Consider the following 17,002-nt stretch of genomic DNA (forward strand, 5'->3'; position numbering starts at 1 on the left):
CCCTAAATGAGCTGTGAAAACAAATCCTTAAAAAAAACCCACTGTGAATCTCTGTAAATTAGCAGCATTCACTTCAGACACATTAAAAAACTGAAGCAGAGAAGCAAGCCATTCTGACTAGGATAGTGGACAAGCTAGCACCAAGACATCAACTTCCTCATCTTCAACAGTTTTATTAAAAAACTATTTCCTGTAAGTATTTTTCTGTGGAAGTGTATTTCAGTATTTCTCATCATATATTAAAAAGACATTAAGTCAATTATGACAGAGTTATTCTCTAACAGAGCCTGATCAAGGTTTCAGCTGTCCTGGAACCTAAATTGGAATGTTTCATAAACTGTATTTTGAATAAGGCAACAAAAAACCTCCCTCCTTCACATTTATCAAAATTGTACACGATACATAAACACACTAATGTACTTGAAGATTGATGCAAATAAATAAACTGAATAATGTCCAGAGGAATGGAACAAGAAAGGTCAGAGTTCTAGAGAAGATGACCTATGAGAGAAGCTTTTAGGAATTAGGTCTACTTAGCCTAAACACACAATGCCTATAGAGAGAAGCCATAACAGCATTCAAATATGTGAAAGGCTGCTATGCAGAAGAAAAGAATCAGATGTTCTCCATACCCACTAAGAAACATACAGGCAAAGGCTTAATGTGCTAAAAGGTATAGGTCACACACCCAGAAACACTTTCAACCAGAAAGACAGTTAATCATCCAAAAGGGGTTATGAATTCTCCATCACTGCGGGTTTACAACACCCAGCTAAAACAAAAGGTGCTGAATGGCCCAGCCCTGGGAAGGAGAGCTCACCATGCCAGGTGCCCTTTGGCCTATGATCTTCAACAGAATGCAGCGGTCCGGGAGGAGGCTCTGTCAGCCATGAACACAAACTTACATCCTGCAGGTGGTGAGGGAAAACAGTTCCACTTAAAATTCCTCTCTCAGTCCTCCTCTGCATCAGTTTACACCCCAGAACTAAACCCCTCTTCCTGCACCTGGCAGCTGGGCTGCCTGCAGCAGGTGAGCAGCGTCAGACTGAGGTGTTGATCAAAACTATGTGAATTCCTCCTCAAGCCACCGAAGAGCAGAGGCAAAGTTCACAGCCCCCTCCATTTAAATGTAATTCTGCCTCAGTAAAGAGAGGAACCACTGACAGCACTGAAAAGCTGCACCTGTAAAAGAACTGCCAGTCACCTACAGAAGAAGACACTCTTTTTCTTGCTCTGCCGTGTTTTTATTTGGAAAATCATGAACAGACTCAAAGACAATTCTGAATATGCAAGTTTTCCAGCAAGCCATTTTTAACAAAAAGACACAAGTGTCATGGCAACAGTTTGTGAAGAAAATTTCCTTCCTCTCATTACTTTCCTGGAGTTTGGGGTTTTACGAAAAATCAAGGTAAAAAAAACTTTAACAATCAGATTATTCTCCAGTAAAGAAAATTCTGGTAGTGCTTTTCTTATTCTACTCTAGTGTTACAAAGAATATCTGGAACCATGAGCAATATATAAAGGTGACTGTCTTACAACTGAATGTGTTAATTATTTTTTTTTTAGTAACACTTCCAAACCATATTCACTTGATATTCTCTTTCCATCACTACCAATTCTGAGAGTCAAGCTTCTAGTTAAATAACTACTGGATGCTCAAATTTACCATCTTCTGATGGTCTACATCTTTACAGTCACATTTCCACTGGGAAGTTAATTTTTCAAAGCATGATAAAGACAAGCAGAAAAGTGGCGACCCATGAATAAACAAGAGAATCTCAAAAGTCAACAACCACACTTTTACCCTTAAAACCCAGCCAACAAAAGCTGAGGGTCCAAAATGCCTAATAAAATCTGCAGTTCAAGTCTTCTGTCTTCTATTAAATCTCAAGCCAAAAAAATCACTTCTCTATACACCAGTGCCTTGTACCAATCAACAGCAATTCAGTTTTGGCACAATTAACTCCAAGTGTATTTACAGTTATCCAAGACAAAGTTCCTGCTTAGCTTCTTTCTGTAAGCAAATTCCAAAGCCAGGGATTTGAGACGAGACAAAAACTAATGTCTTCTGCTTATAAGCCTGTTCCTCAGCCCAACACTTAATCTGCTACCTCCAACTGGTAGCACACAAAAGCTACAGCATTCACAGCAGTGAATTCAAGATTGATAGATGTGCATTTCTGTAGGCCCATCATGCCCTGGCTAAGCATGAGTGTTGGAAAGACTGCACCAGCTCAGTCAGCTTAAGGTCCCCATGGGTGCTGTTTGGCCACAACAGCTATCCCACTTTCACCAAGTGGTTGAAAATAGCACAAAAATCAAAAACTGGACAGGACGAGGCTGAAGTTGCATATGAACAGCAGAAATAGGTTAAGACAACATAAAATATTCTAACACACAGTTTTATGATGCAATAAAGTCTTTTCTCTGCACATCCTGAGATGCAGAGCAGCCTTACCACTTCTCTCAGGGTGAGAGGGCTTGCTATCCATCTAGTATTGCTGAGACCAAATAATTACTCCGTTTCTGTGAAACATTATGAGCCTGTGCATAACTCATTTGGTTTCAAAACAGGCTTTGGAGTACAGCAATGCCAGAAAAGAGCAGGACTGAATGGTTATTCCATGAACACCATGAGGAGGATACAGGTCACATGGGAGCACAACATCATTTCACTATCACAGAGCTCCTTCCCTGCTGACTTAAGGGCCTCCTGGGGCAGAGTTCTACTGCCCCCAGAGGTACCAGGGACAAACTGCCCTTTGCCAACTTGTTTGTCTCCACTATTTCAAACATCATTCACAATAAAAGATTTTACAAAACTAAACTTAAAATATTTAGATGGCAAAAGCAAGAAAATTATACAACTCAGAGGTTCCTGAAGATAAGCTCAAGAAAATGATATGCAGTCAACATTAATGAACTAAAAAAAAAAAAAATAAGTACTTCCACAAACCTTAAGGACACTAAATACACAAGCTAAGTACACAGCTAGGTCTTACCCACAGACAACTTAGGATGTTAATTCACAGCAGGTAACATTTTCCCTCAAAAAAACACATTAAATCACATCCTGTAGACTGTTTAGAATTTGCCTGAACAAATGAAGAAGCTAATTTTGGAAACTTAGGATAGCACCACAGTAGTGACAACAGTTACCAAATGCTAGCCCTAACAAACTGTTAGGCACCCAAATAATTAAATACTGATGTCCAACCTGAAAATCATCTGCCTTTACACTCACAGTTTTATTTATGTTGTAGTTATGCATTTCAACAAGTGATGTTTGTTCAGTAGTCTTTACAGTTTTTAGTGTCTTGGTGAAATACACAAGGTGAGACAGAGTACATAATGTTATTAAAATTAAAACATTTTTAATCATTCCTCAAAGAAAATAGTATGTTGATCATTATAAGCAAACTCTCAAATAATGCTTCAAAGATAAAAGTAACTCAGCCTACCAAGACCAGCAAACATAAAGCAGAAAGTGCTTCCAAACAGAATAGTCTTCAAGAAGGTACATTTAGGCAATCAGACCTTATGAATCTCATCTCCTTAACACAGACTCTCTAGAAGGGAAACTGAGTCCAGCCCAAAATGTGGGCTAAAGAGTAAATAAGTGAAGCTAAAAAGTGGTAACTCTCAAGACAAATCAGAAGTACAAAACAGACCTTCACAATCAACAGCAAAGTTGCCAACTAAACGGGCATAAGATCGGAACGGCAGCAAGTAACGTAAAGCAGGTTTATCTCAATGCACATGGCTGTATTTCCCAGGAGCCTAAGGCTCCAGGCGCCTCCATCCATTCGGCGTTCCGAGCCCAGCAGGGCTGGCCGAGCCCGGAGCAGGTTTATTCCCGTGCACATGTCTGTATTTCCCAGGTGCCCCCATCCATTCCATGTTCCGAGCCCGGCAGGGCAGGCCGAGCCCGGAGCAGGTTTATTCCCATGCTCATGGCTGTATTTCCCAGGTGCCTCCATCCATTCGGCGTTCCGAGCGCGGCAGGGCAGGCCGGGCCCGGAGCAGGTTTATTCCCGTGCACATGGCTGTATTTCCCAGGTGCCCCCATCCATTCCATGTTCCGAGCCCAGCAGGGCAGGCCGGACCCGGAGCCCTCCCGGCCGGCACAGCACAGCGCGGCACTCCTGGGGCGCTGCTGCCCCCTCTCGGCTGCTCTCGCCAAGCTCCGGCCCAGCCCCACCTCTCAAACCTTCTCCAGCTGAAAAAAGCCTCAACTATTCCATACATTACCTTATCCCAACAGTGTGTGTGTGCCTGACCACTGTATAAATATTCTTTTAGAAAGAAACCAGAAAGGTAGTGTCCAAACTCACTCATACAGCCAAGCGGGCCTAGGGAGACACTGAGCTGTATCACTTACTAAAAAAAAAAGGCATAAAATAAAATACAGATGAGCTAAGACAGCAGCAGACACACTCCAGGGATGGGATGGGATGGGAATCGAGAGATAAAAAATTGCTGCATTACATTACTTGTTCACTCAGTGACAGGACCTGTTTTAACACCTGAGAGCCACAGGATGACCTACCAGGCCTACATGAACATAACCAAAGCCAGCCATGAAGAAGGAAAAAAATATTACACCCAGTCTGAAAGTCCTTTTCTTTCACTCTCTTTTTTATTCCCCCGTCTGTCTTTATTTGCTCCCATCAACGAGGAAAAGCACCAAAACCAATCTGTGTCTACTATCTGTTTTAGTGCATTTCTACTGTCCCCAGCCAGCCTCCATAATCACACAGCAGTCTTTTCTCTCAGTATGCCCTCAGGCCTAAAACAGGGAGAGCAACACAGATTAACGTTCTGTATTTGGAGACACACAACAGTTTGAGTTGTGCTACATTCAACATTCTTAAAAGGAACAAGCTAGAAAGCAACTCAGCCAGGCTTGCCTTGCCCCCCAGAGTAACTTACAGCAATTGTCATACGGAGGCATCCACATTGCAACTGACAAAAAACCATTCCCAAAATATATTAAAAGCATCTTCATGCAAAGCTGCAAGCCTGGCAAGTTCAGAGAACATTGGCAGCTAAACTTCACCCTTTCTAGCAAATGAACTATAGTCAAACTGAAGCAAGAGCCTGCAGTGAACATTAACCCTCCACCACTATTCCCCAGTCCTCCAGAGTAACAAGTACATCTTTTTCAAATGCTCCTACAAATGTTCCAGATCAAAATAAAATCCTGCTCCTACCTCTGAGGGTACATGGTCAAAACATCTCTTCAGGTTATAAAAAAATGGTCTGTTCTCCCATTAGCTTTTATAAATCTACTATAAATTTTCCTTAAGCATGAAGAACCGTGAGACATGTGAAACGAATGTCTCTGTAGAACACCCTATAAAGCTCCTCATCATCAAAGTGTTCAAAGCTGAACTCACTTCATCACTGCTATTTATGCTTCATTTGCTAATTGCTTAACTACCTACTACGGGGACATTTTCCACATAGGAGGATGGATGCTACCAGGAGTTGAAATTTACCTTTCATGGTTCAATCCTTTTCAAATTCATTCTTCTGGATAACATTAAATTCAGCATTGCCAGAATTAAACTCCATTGCACAACCACCAGAGCATGGAGCCAATGCCTGTCACTAGAAGTAACCCTAAACATGTTGTGCATGGTTAAATTTGCCTGAGCTCTCTACAAGTGTCTCTGAAGATAATGTGCACATAGGATTTATGAGGTTCTTCGCCATGCTCTCAACTTTCAGTTGCCTGCCCTGATTGTGAAATAAAAACACTGAAAGAAAAAAAGAACAAACAAAAAAGCCACTCACAGATGAATGCACAATTTTAAAGAGGATAAAGACAGTACACACTTGTCACAAAAAGCACTAATGGCAGTGATGCCACTATGAGAAGAAAACAGACTCTAGTTCTTATCTAGTTCCCCCATAAACAGGGGACACATTACCCAGTTTGAGAACTCAGAGTTTTATCCTGTAACAGAGACAACATCCTCAAAGCTGGACTCCCCACTTAACAGAAAGTTGCCCAACAGGAATAAGAAGTTGATCCCGAGGAAGCTGAGGTAGGAAAAACCCACCGCAAAGAGGTCATATATCTTGCACTGTGCTACAAGTCACAAGTGATAAGTAACAGAAGTCTAGCCACACATAGGTTAGGAAGTTTTACAGGGAACGCTGGAGCAGTAATACACAGTTGCCAAAACCACAATTATACGTTAGTTTACAGAGACTCAGGGAACATGCAGTGCTGCAGATGAGTCACAGCATGATGCTGTATGAACTGCAAGAAACCATCCCAACAATATCCAGATTCACTGTCCCCCTCACTGGCTTGTAAGACACTCTGGATTCTCTGGGAATATTTAGTCCTTCTAAAGGACTGTGAAATCTTGATCACCTACAGTTGTGCAACTCCACCTGCTACATCCCATGAGCCTCACCTGTTTTCTTCCCCACTATGTCCCATTTCACCCTCTCTCCTCATCCTCCTAACCATCTCACCATAAAAGTTTCAAATTCTAAAAAGAAAACCTTCACACCCACATACCAAGTATCCCCATACTAACTGCATGTCAGAGCATACTTTTCAAGCCTGAGCACCAAGAATCAGCACACAGAACAAACTTATGGCAAACAGCAACTCTGATCTTCTAACATCAGGAATATGTATCGCTGGAACTGTAAAGCAATTATCTCAAGAAAACAGGTACAGAAATGTTACTTCACTGCCTCACTCAGTATCAACATCCAAAAGCTTTTACATCCAGAAAAAGGAGTCAGCTTGAATCTGAAAGAAAAATCTGTGCCAGAACAGGTATGCTTGTAAGCAATGTAAAAATCATACAGGGCTGTGACTCTACGAGTTACAGACAATGGGAAAATTCTTCAGTGAGGGTACAAAGCACCAGAATTTACATTTCTGTTCATTTCTCTCCATTACTCAGCTGCTTCAGAGACAGTTTCATGACTGCAGTGTTGTAGAGAAAACAGAAACACTTCTCATCAACAGAAAATGTGGGGGGGGGGTATTTTGCTTATTTAAGCACACACCACGCATACCCTACCCCTCAAGAAAGGATTGCAAATTCTCTTTTCTTTCTAAATTGGAACTCACAACCACTTGAAAAGTACAAATCCAAACACAAGGACTAAGCTTGAATTCTCTGACTAATAAGGCACTTCATGAGCAGCTAATAAAGATTTGTCTTTTAGCTTAATAAAGAATACTAAAAATACTTCACAATGAGGATGGCTCACCCCAAAAATTACACAGTAGTCACTACAATTTTACATGATACTTATGAAGGAACAGATGAGCATTATCAGCAGGGTGGAGAACAAAAAATGGAAAGACCAACTGCTGATTCTGAGCAACTAAAAGCATACACTGGAAACCAGCAGAGATCTTAGTCAAAATACTTCATCAACCACAATGCAGGCTGCAGAGAGCTTATTTTAATGATACAGTAACCTATTAAAGAGATCTCTACTTTAAAACAATAAAATAAATCAAAATCTAGTATTAAAATTTTATTGTGTAGTGCAAAAGTACTTTTAAGACAACACTTGAAACAAAGGACCAGATACTGAAGTGATTCACAAGCCAGGAATCAATACCTGTACAGTCTTAGTAATTTTCTTTATTTTGCACTTGGATGAATAAAATAAAATTCATGCTGCAGCATGCTTTGCTGCATCTGTATGGGGATGGCCAAAGTCTAGACAAGCATGGCTTATGCAACACAATGAACACGAGACAATGCCATTAAATGCTGAAGTCCATTTTAGATTGCAGCACCTCATCTGCTTTTCAACAGCAGACTCTTTCCTTTTACACCTGTCTTCTTTTAACATGAGGTCTTAAGGAGATCATTCTTTCTTCCTTGTCTTCTTTCTTCTACTCAAATGTGTTGTTTAAGCAGATGGAGAGTCTTAATGATACCTCAGTTATATCCACTGGTAAGCAAAACTGACAAGTGTTTAGATAAGTAACAAGTAGAAGAGGCAAAAAAACCCAGATAATTTCTTTAACAGGATTTCAAAATATTATTTGGTACTTGCTTTAGAGAAATACATAAATTCTCTGCATAGGGAGTTACAGAGATGTAAGACATATAACTTGGACTATAAACAGTAAAAATTGGCAAGTCTCACTGATCCAAGTCCTGCCAACTAAACACAATAATGGAGTGAACTCTACACAGCCAGCAACTTTGCATCCAACACACTTGGAGAAGAAATCTCTGAGACAGTGAATAGGATGCCTGAACTAATTTCAGATTAGTCTAAAACTGCACAAGTAAAGCTAAAGGTCTGTAACATAACCCAGTTTCTAAGTGCTACATCAAAGCTAAGCCCACTGACTTAGCAGAAACAATTCTTGTTTGTAGAATCCCATGCTAGATGAGGAGTATGTTCTGTGCTAGCATTTATTTCTAAAATCCATGAAAATGTAGTGCAGATAAACTGTGACTGGTTTAGCCTCACTGAATGTTTAATAGCAGTTTTTACTTCGTCTTCATCAAGGAAAAAGTTAGTGCTCGTTTTTCTGTTATTTCTAAGTTACCAGCAATGCTTTTCTTACCCCCAGCATGTTTTACAATGGCTGAGGAGGGACCTGAACAGCCCTGAGCCAGAAGCAACCTGTAGGAAATAACAAGAATACTTAATGTCTTGGTCCACCAAAATGCATTCAAAGCTGGGCCAAAACCCATTAATTCCACAAAACCAGAAACACAGAGATGTCAACGTAAGTGAATAGAACTACCCACTTGAGAAGTCAAAGTATTCTATGTCTGACTACACATGTGCAGTTCCATTTTTCAGAGAGAAAGTGAGCTACATGGCAAACATACTCAAGTCCCTTCCAAACAAAAATCTCGCTCACAATATTTGAAAGCTCCCAGCTCGCCCACTTCCTGTTTTTCACAGCAGGCATTACAGGCAGTCTGTACCATGAGAGTTTCTTCCTCCAGGGCGTATCTCACAGGGAGCACTCCAGCAGGTCTGCAGGCATGTCTAAACTATACAGCAAGTCATGCTGCCAAGAAACCAAAACCAGTTTTAGAACCAGTAAAGCCACCATCAGCTACACCGTTTTAAGAATATGAACAACTACCCATGGTACAGCCCTACATTGACAGCAGCTGGTCCACACATTTCTGTGAGGCTCAGGCTTATAAAAGAGCTTTGTGTTCCCATAGGATGGTATGCAAGATTTGTTCAGAATGCTGCCCACCTTCACACTGTAAAAGCAGATACAAAAATAGGTTCAACTCTTCTGCTGGTTTCCCTTTGCCTATTTTTAAGCTGATGCAGTCCCTGACTTTAATCATCATTGCTGTTATTGCAGTATATGTATACTGCTGATTCACACTCTGGTCTCTCCCCAGACAGAGGCAATCTTTGCTGTGAAAAGTACAGCCCTCAGTTTTCACCTTTGGATACAGACACTCCTGGAGGCAACAAAGGGAGCTTGTACAGAAAGAACATTTTTGAAACACATGAAAAGCAAGGAGGACATTATATCCATGTTCAGTTTCAGATAAGTCAACCTGTAAGGCAGGTTGCATTGTTACAACTGCCAGTTAGCAACAGGAATCTGTCTGATGCTGCTTTTCTTCCCTCTATATTTTTTTCCAATCTTGCAATTAGACAGAAGACACTAGAAACAGTGCTTGACTCCTTTATAATGGAGTAAAAACTGCAAAAAAAGCTCACATCTTATTTTCTAAAGCCAGAACTTTATTCCAGCATCTTTTCAGGAAATGTTGTCTTAAAAGCTTAGGAACATGTAAGGAATAGGTTAATCCAAACACTTCCAATTCATAGCTGTCCAAGACACTGTGACAACAGCCAATCTTTCATCTTAGTGAGTATTTCTATCTTTTCCCCAAGATTATAACAGTTTTACATAAAACTAACAAATTCTAGCAACACAGGGATTGATTTACAAAATACCTCTTACAAAATATTTTCTTCTTAATTTTGCATACCATAAACAATATTAAGTTTAATTTCAAGAAATGTTTGACATTTGGATCATTTAAGAAACAGTTACTGAGTAGCTGCTTCACTGTACAGGACAAAAAGATTAAATCCCTATTTAACATCCTATCTGAACTTCCCAGATGACTAAATATAAAAAAAGCCAAACACGCCATCTTAAGAACAGATTGACAAGAATTACTTAATTTCAAAAGAAGAAACTCCACTGTGTAATTTCTGCCTATCACCTAGCATTGAGGTTTTTTTGTTTGTTCCATTTAATGTATGTACACACATTAACATAAACTAAATCAAGACTTAGATTTAATAACACTAGAAAGTAGTGGTCAGTTTCATGTACAACTACCAAAATTACTCTGGGACTCCTCTCTCAGCAACTGCAACTTTTATTAGGTTTTTAGTTCTCAGTTTCAGATTCTAGACGTAGACTTATTTCTATTCTAATGTTATTAACAGTTAATTTTCTAAAAATATAAAGTATCAAAAATTTAACATAGTTCGTTCCTTCACTGCACTCCCATCCTCCCTAAATCTCTCCTAGTAAAATTCCAAAAGCACAGCACAGTCATCTGAATCTTGACAAGCCAAAAGCAGCTTCTGGAATAATATGGAGTAGAATGAAAAAGGTAAAGAGGAATTAAATTTTAAAAAGCCATAATGAGAACATATTTTCAATCTTATACAAACAGCTGCCACAAATAAGGGGTTTTGGACCAGCACTCCACTTCCACTCTGTGGAAAGAGCATACCTACTCCAGAGTTGTACTGCTAATTAAATAATCACCTGGGTTCCTTAAAGTAGTTCAGCACTTTATTACCTTAGTGTCTTATTTCTACATAAGAAAGATCAGCAGCAATAAAGGAAAATTAGATGCAACTGTTTCATGGTATAATGACACATTCATGTGAAAATCAGGAAATCATTCTGTGAAATCTGTATTGTTCTTAGAAAAATGTCAGGACAGACAACCTTGTAGTCTTTCAGTATACAAGTGTAGGTACAAGACACACCTGAACTTGAATTAATTAATAAAAATTAAGTTTCTATTTTGACTAGTCAAAAGCTATACAAAAATATTTAGATAATACTTGTATATTGAAACATGGTATTAATCCAACTTCTCAACTTTTCTGTCAGCATATTTTGCATTAAGGAGATGAAATGTGGTCAGCATAAGCAAAAGTTTGGACATATTTTTAGGCTTGGGAAAGTAGAACAAGATGATGGAGAGATTTAAAATACTTGGAAGGGAAAGAGAAACAGCATTCTCTTCTCTTTGGAACCCATGAGGTACAATCCTGTATCATCCCACCTCTATCACACTGATCATCCCTCTTGAAAGAACGTTTACCTGGAGTAGAGCACCTCTGCTCCAATGCAAACACACACATCACCAAGTGAAAACACTGCCTCTCTCCCTCCTTCCCTTGGGTTCCATCAATTACAAAAAACCAAAGAATTAATATATTTTCCATCCACTATTATGAAAACTTTTCAATTCAGTTTAGCAAGTAAAATGTCAAAAAAGGCACTGAATTGCATCTATCTGATGTCTGCCCTGTCAAGAAAATCGAATCATTCTGAAAGCATTCATCTGGTAATCATTCTGCTTAATGCCAAGAAAACACTTTACCTCCTCACCTTCAGATCAGAAAGGGATCAGAAGGGGATTTTTAAAAGCATAATTAAGACTGAAAACATTTGATGACAGCTTGACAACTCTGAACATTCACCCCAGAAAAACTGAATTACAGGGCTCACTCATACTGTTACCTGTAATTTTGTATCCATATGCAGCCAGCTGTCCAGCCATGTATTCACCATCCGAATTATTGTGAGAACATCCCCATGTACGAATCCAGATTTTCTGAACACCAGGAATAATGCTGTCAAGTAAAAACAAATAAGAAATGCAAGTTAAATGATGAACAAGCTTCCCTGTTAAGCCCACTGAATTGACTGAATGAATTGTAATTCTTCAAACATGAAATAAGCAATGCAAACAGTAACGACTCCAAAACAGCTGAGGAAAAATAGTAATTATGTGATTTTAGTGTAATGGGTATTAGGCCTTGCTGGGATAGAGTAACAAAAACCACTGTAGGGCTGTGTTTTGTGTTTGTGACTGGAACAGTGTTAACACACCGGTGGTTTCAGCAGTCATTGAACAGTGCTTGCTTGTTTCCCACTGTGCTCCATCCCGCCACAAGCAGGCTGCAGATGGACAACAGGTTGGGAAGAACATGGGTAGAATAGCTGACCAACAGGATAATTCATTTCAGATGACATCATGTTCAGCAATAAAAGCTGTGCCTTTGGTCTTTCCAAAAAAAACACTGTTCTGAGACTGGTTGGGTACCAGTCTGCTTGTGGGAGGTGGCAAATGGCTGCTTTTGCATCACTTGGGGTTTTTCCCTGCTCCTTCCTTCCTTCACTTTATCTGTCTTCATCTCAACCCACAAGTTTTCTCACTTTCACTCTTCCAGTTCTCTCCCTTGTGGTAGAGTCAATCCACCACAACTAGCAAGAAAAGAGATAGAAAAGAGTTTCAGCATGGAGAAGGTGCAGGAGCTGTAGGGTAACAACAGAATCAGTGCATTGCAGTTATGTTAAAGCAATAACAAAAACCCCAGCAAAACACACAAATACAAAAAAAATCCCAAATTTAAACTCTCCAAAGTTCTCAAAATTATCGTACCATGTAACAAGTAACCTTCAAGTGACAGCACTGAAATTAGGCCACCAGCAAACAAACTGCAGCCTTTTAATATTACAACATGCATACAGTTCCCTCCACACAAGCCAGCTCTATAAATTAACTTGATGGCCACCAGCCACACCAACAGCAGAAAGCCCCCATCCCAACCTTTCCGGGCTACAGCAGCAGCATGGCAGACAGGCAGTGCGCAGCTAGCACATACAAGGCTCCAAAAACCAACAAAAAGTTCTGTAAGAAGCTCTCATTGAAATTCCTGGGATAACTGCCAATGAGCTAAAGATGCCAGTACAAGAACACCACACATCCTGGAACACAATACTGCACCCTGCCTACAGCTTTTTTTTTTTCCTCCCCCTCCCCCTCCACGCTTCTTTTTTAACAGACACTTCCCCTAGCTAAAAATAGAAATTTGTTGATGGAACATTAATGATCATTAACTGCAAACGCAGGGTATTTAGACTTCCTGCTGTCTAAACAACACATGTTCAATGTGCTTTCTTGGGTACAAAACACTGAAACACTGAAGCCTGCTAAGAATATATAGTACCTGAACACTCTGGGCATGAACTACTTGTGTGAAGTATCTACAGAGCACCAGCTCAGATGTCCATACACTCCTGGCAGACTGGGGCCAATGCACCTTTAGGAGCATGCAGATAAAAATGCATTGTTATGTTTATAAAAATCTCTTTTCAACATCAGTGAAAACCCAGAATTTTATTTCTCCACAGGAAATTAAATTTTCATACACAATTTGTTTTCATTTTTATCATCTAGGGAAATTTTATGCACCAACTTGAAACTAATGTTTAAAAGAAAAAAACATAGATCTCAGACCTGCAGTAGAAACTAAAATCAATAACTGAGCTGACCTATACTCTAATCAATTCCACTGCAGCAGAAAGTTGATTCTGTTCTTCTGGAAATCACAAGTAGGAAAAACACAAAGATCCATTTCATGCTTACTGCATACTATTTCCACTGAAATAAAACATTGAGTTCAAAAGAAATTTTCCTATGTCACTTGCAGGATGTACACACAAGTACAGCCTCTCCACATCCCAGGATGCAGAAAACGGGTTTAAAGACTGAAGCAAGGCTGATGCACCCTTCATGAAAGGAGACTGGGTCAGAGAATACACAGTTCAGCACACTGAGCATACACAAGTCCCTGGGCCCTGGCAGGATGCACTCACAACAGAGACAGGGACACACTGGAGACAGTCCAGCAAAGGGCCATAAAGATCATGAAGGGACTGGAACACACCTCAAAACAGAAACAGCTTAGAGTGCTGGGAGTGCTCTGCCTGGAGAAGGCTCAGGATGATCTCATCAAAGTACATCAATACCTGAAGGGAGAGTGCAAAGAAGGCACAGCCAGGATTTTTTTCAGTGGTGCCCAATGACAGGACCAGAGGCAACAGGCACAAACTGAAACATGGGAGGTTCCCTCTTAGCACCTTTTTCACTCTAAAAATCACCAAGAACTGGCACAGGTTACTCGGGGAGACTGCAGAATCTCCATCTCCTGGAGATACTCAAAAACTACCTGGTCAGAGTCCTGCCAACTGCTTTTTTGTGGCAGTGCTCAAGCAGAGGGTTTGGAAAAGATGACCTTCCAGTCCCAACCTTTATGCACCTCTCAGGATTTTGCTCCTATTACTCATTTCACAAGTCAAAAGGCTACTCCAGAACTGCATTTTGAAAAGCTCAGATTATATTTAGATAATTAAGATTAAACAGACAATTTTTCAGAAATCCTTTACACATAAAAGCATAACAGAAATAATTTTTCCAGTCTGATTATTCCATTCATCAACACCTCAGCAATAACTGATTTCCACAGAAAATCTGTCTAGGAAAAGGAATTTGCTTAAGATTTATTATTTATTCTCTCTACATTCTATGCGGACTATTTTACTCATTTATATCTTGTACACAGATTTCACATTAAGATATAACACAAACTTCAACCTTATTTTTAAAATCTGACAAGTGCATAGGAGAAACAAGAAAAGCACCAAGTCAGGGTCAGTGTAAGACTGTACCTGTCACTGGGGGGCTCATCATCTGTCTGAGCGTTCTTCTGGGAGTTGCGCTTTCGCACTTTGGGAAAAACATTCCTTCTCGCAAACTGCCGATCGTGCGGCTTCAAATCCTCTGCTGACACGATGTCTTCAATATCCTCAAGCACTGGCTCACAGGCAGCAGGCATCTTCAAGAAGTGCTGGGAGAAGACTGGCATTAGGAAAGCATTTGAATACAAAACCAAGGCCTTGTACCTACTGCACATTTCCCATAAGGAAAAGTCAGATGTATCCCTAAGCATAAGTGCAATGTATCACGCACATGAGGGATACTGAGTACACACAAACAATTCACTACCAGAGACATTTCCTGAATGCCCTCTTCCCCCAGTACCTCAAACACAGGCAGGGACAAAGTCACAAACCATACAGATTCCTCAGAGCTTATTTATAAATCATCTGTCCCTTGTCATCTCCTACCTCAAGCTCCCTTCACCTCCTCTGACACGACACATTCAAAATACAGGTATTTTACATCATGTCAGCATCACAATAAAATAGTGAGCTCTTGCCACATGATGGATGTACTTCCACTCACATCACAGAAAAAGAACAAAAGACACAGAACCCAAGTGACTGCTCCAGAGCCCATTCTGGCTCTCTTATCTGTGTGTGGACACTAACCAATATGTTTGCACAGTCCTTCTGAAAACAAACCAAACTATTCCTATAATTCCTGATCCCACATGGCTTTCATCCTAATTAGCTCATTCACTGGGACAGTAAAATAAAAATTTCTGTTTTCAGGTACAGAATGTTAAACAACTATACCTAACTAATAAAATATATATATACTATAATCTGGCTAGAATTAATATATTAAAAGATTGCTAATATCTAATTATATTTTTCACGAGAAACTAAAGATATATGCATATGTATCTCCCAGCAGATGCAAAAATCCAGATCAGTTTTCAGGAATCAAAAAAAAGCTATTTGCTAGAAAAGTCTGTAAAAAAAGCTACTGCTTAATTACACACCACACTGTGCTGCAATAGAATAAAGTTAGAATAAAGTCTGAAGTACCATTGGAAACTCAGGTGTTTTACATAAACCAACAGCCCACTAAGGAAATCATACAAGGGTATTTCACAGTTTATAGGGAAAAAACAACACTTTCTTAGGTGACCATGAAGAACAAAAAACCAAGGCTTTAATGTCTTAAAACTTATACTTCAGTAACTGAAGGTTTGCTACTGGCATAAAAACACTTCCAGATGTTGCAAATGAATTATTGAAGAACATAAAAAGTTGAGCACCCGTGCACTTTCCAGTCAATCGTGCAAAATATACTTTAAAATAAAACTTCACGTAAGCTGAACCATCACACATCTGCATTTAACTTCAAAAGGAACAGAATGATGTCACAAAGAGGATGCATCTGCCCAAGCTGGCAGTTAGCATTCTTCTAGATAAAAAAAAAAACAGGATCTATACAATAGTGCAGCAAAAGGTGAAAATAAACATTTGTGAAAAGTCCAGCAATAAAGAATATGAGAGAAAAGTGGCATCTCTTATGTCTAACTTACACCACTGAGAATATGTACAAATAAGTAAAGTTCAAATCACTATCTGGAAGGGAATAAAAAGTTTTGATTTGTCATTTTTTCCTCTCTTACAGAAAAATACCCAATATAATGGAGCAGCTGGAAAAACAAATCAGCTTAGCTTATTTCAGTGACCCATGGAACTAAGAACACAGCCAAACTAAAATTCTTACCTTTTTAAGCAAGGTATAAATCCTCTTGGACAGTAAACCTGGGGGGTGGGGGGATAAGGAAGAGGAAAAGGAAAAAAGATATGGCGTGAAAAAGCAGAACTAGCAGACAGAAAGCCATGAATTCATGTTATTGTCCAACAAGCCCTCAACCTCCCTTTGCAGAAATACATTCCTTGCCCATGAGTTTGAGCTGGTATACATGCTGGCTGGCAAGGTGGAAGAGTTCCCACGTTTTCCGTGTCTCCTGAGCAGTGGCACTGTTCTGTTTATCCTTCTTCTATAGAGTCTTTTTTTTTTTGTCTAAGTCAGATGTACTTAAGTTATCTCAGACTTTCTCCAGATTCTATCTTCAATCAGTTTAAAATTTTGAACAAAAGAAGGGAGAAAGATTAACAGCAAATTTTAGTTCAAGTCATTCACATTTTTTTTTAAATTAAAACACTGTGGAACTTATGTTAAAACAGATTACTTGATAT

The 17,002-nt window shown here is 39.6% G+C and overlaps 1 protein-coding gene across 2 annotated transcripts in view; it reads right to left on the reverse strand.

The window, feature by feature from the left end:
• Positions 1-17,002, reverse strand: part of CDKAL1 (CDKAL1 threonylcarbamoyladenosine tRNA methylthiotransferase) — a 381,082-nt gene that overhangs the window by 362,695 nt on the left and 1,385 nt on the right. The window contains exons 2-4 of one of the 2 annotated variants that reach the window (XM_005481774.4): positions 16,527-16,564; positions 14,768-14,946; positions 11,774-11,886 (exon numbers count right to left, since the gene is read on the reverse strand). In XM_005481774.4, coding sequence (XP_005481831.2) covers positions 11,774-11,886; positions 14,768-14,934 — 280 coding nt within the window. In that variant the 5' untranslated portion in view covers positions 14,935-14,946; positions 16,527-16,564. Of the gene's footprint in view, positions 1-11,773; positions 11,887-14,767; positions 14,958-16,526; positions 16,565-17,002 lie in introns of both variants that reach the window. The other variant, XM_005481775.3, reaches the window with a different exon arrangement.

The sequence above is a fragment of the Zonotrichia albicollis genome, chromosome 1 (genome assembly GCF_047830755.1).
Source record: "Zonotrichia albicollis isolate bZonAlb1 chromosome 1, bZonAlb1.hap1, whole genome shotgun sequence".
NCBI classification, from domain to species: Eukaryota; Metazoa; Chordata; class Aves; order Passeriformes; family Passerellidae; genus Zonotrichia; species Zonotrichia albicollis.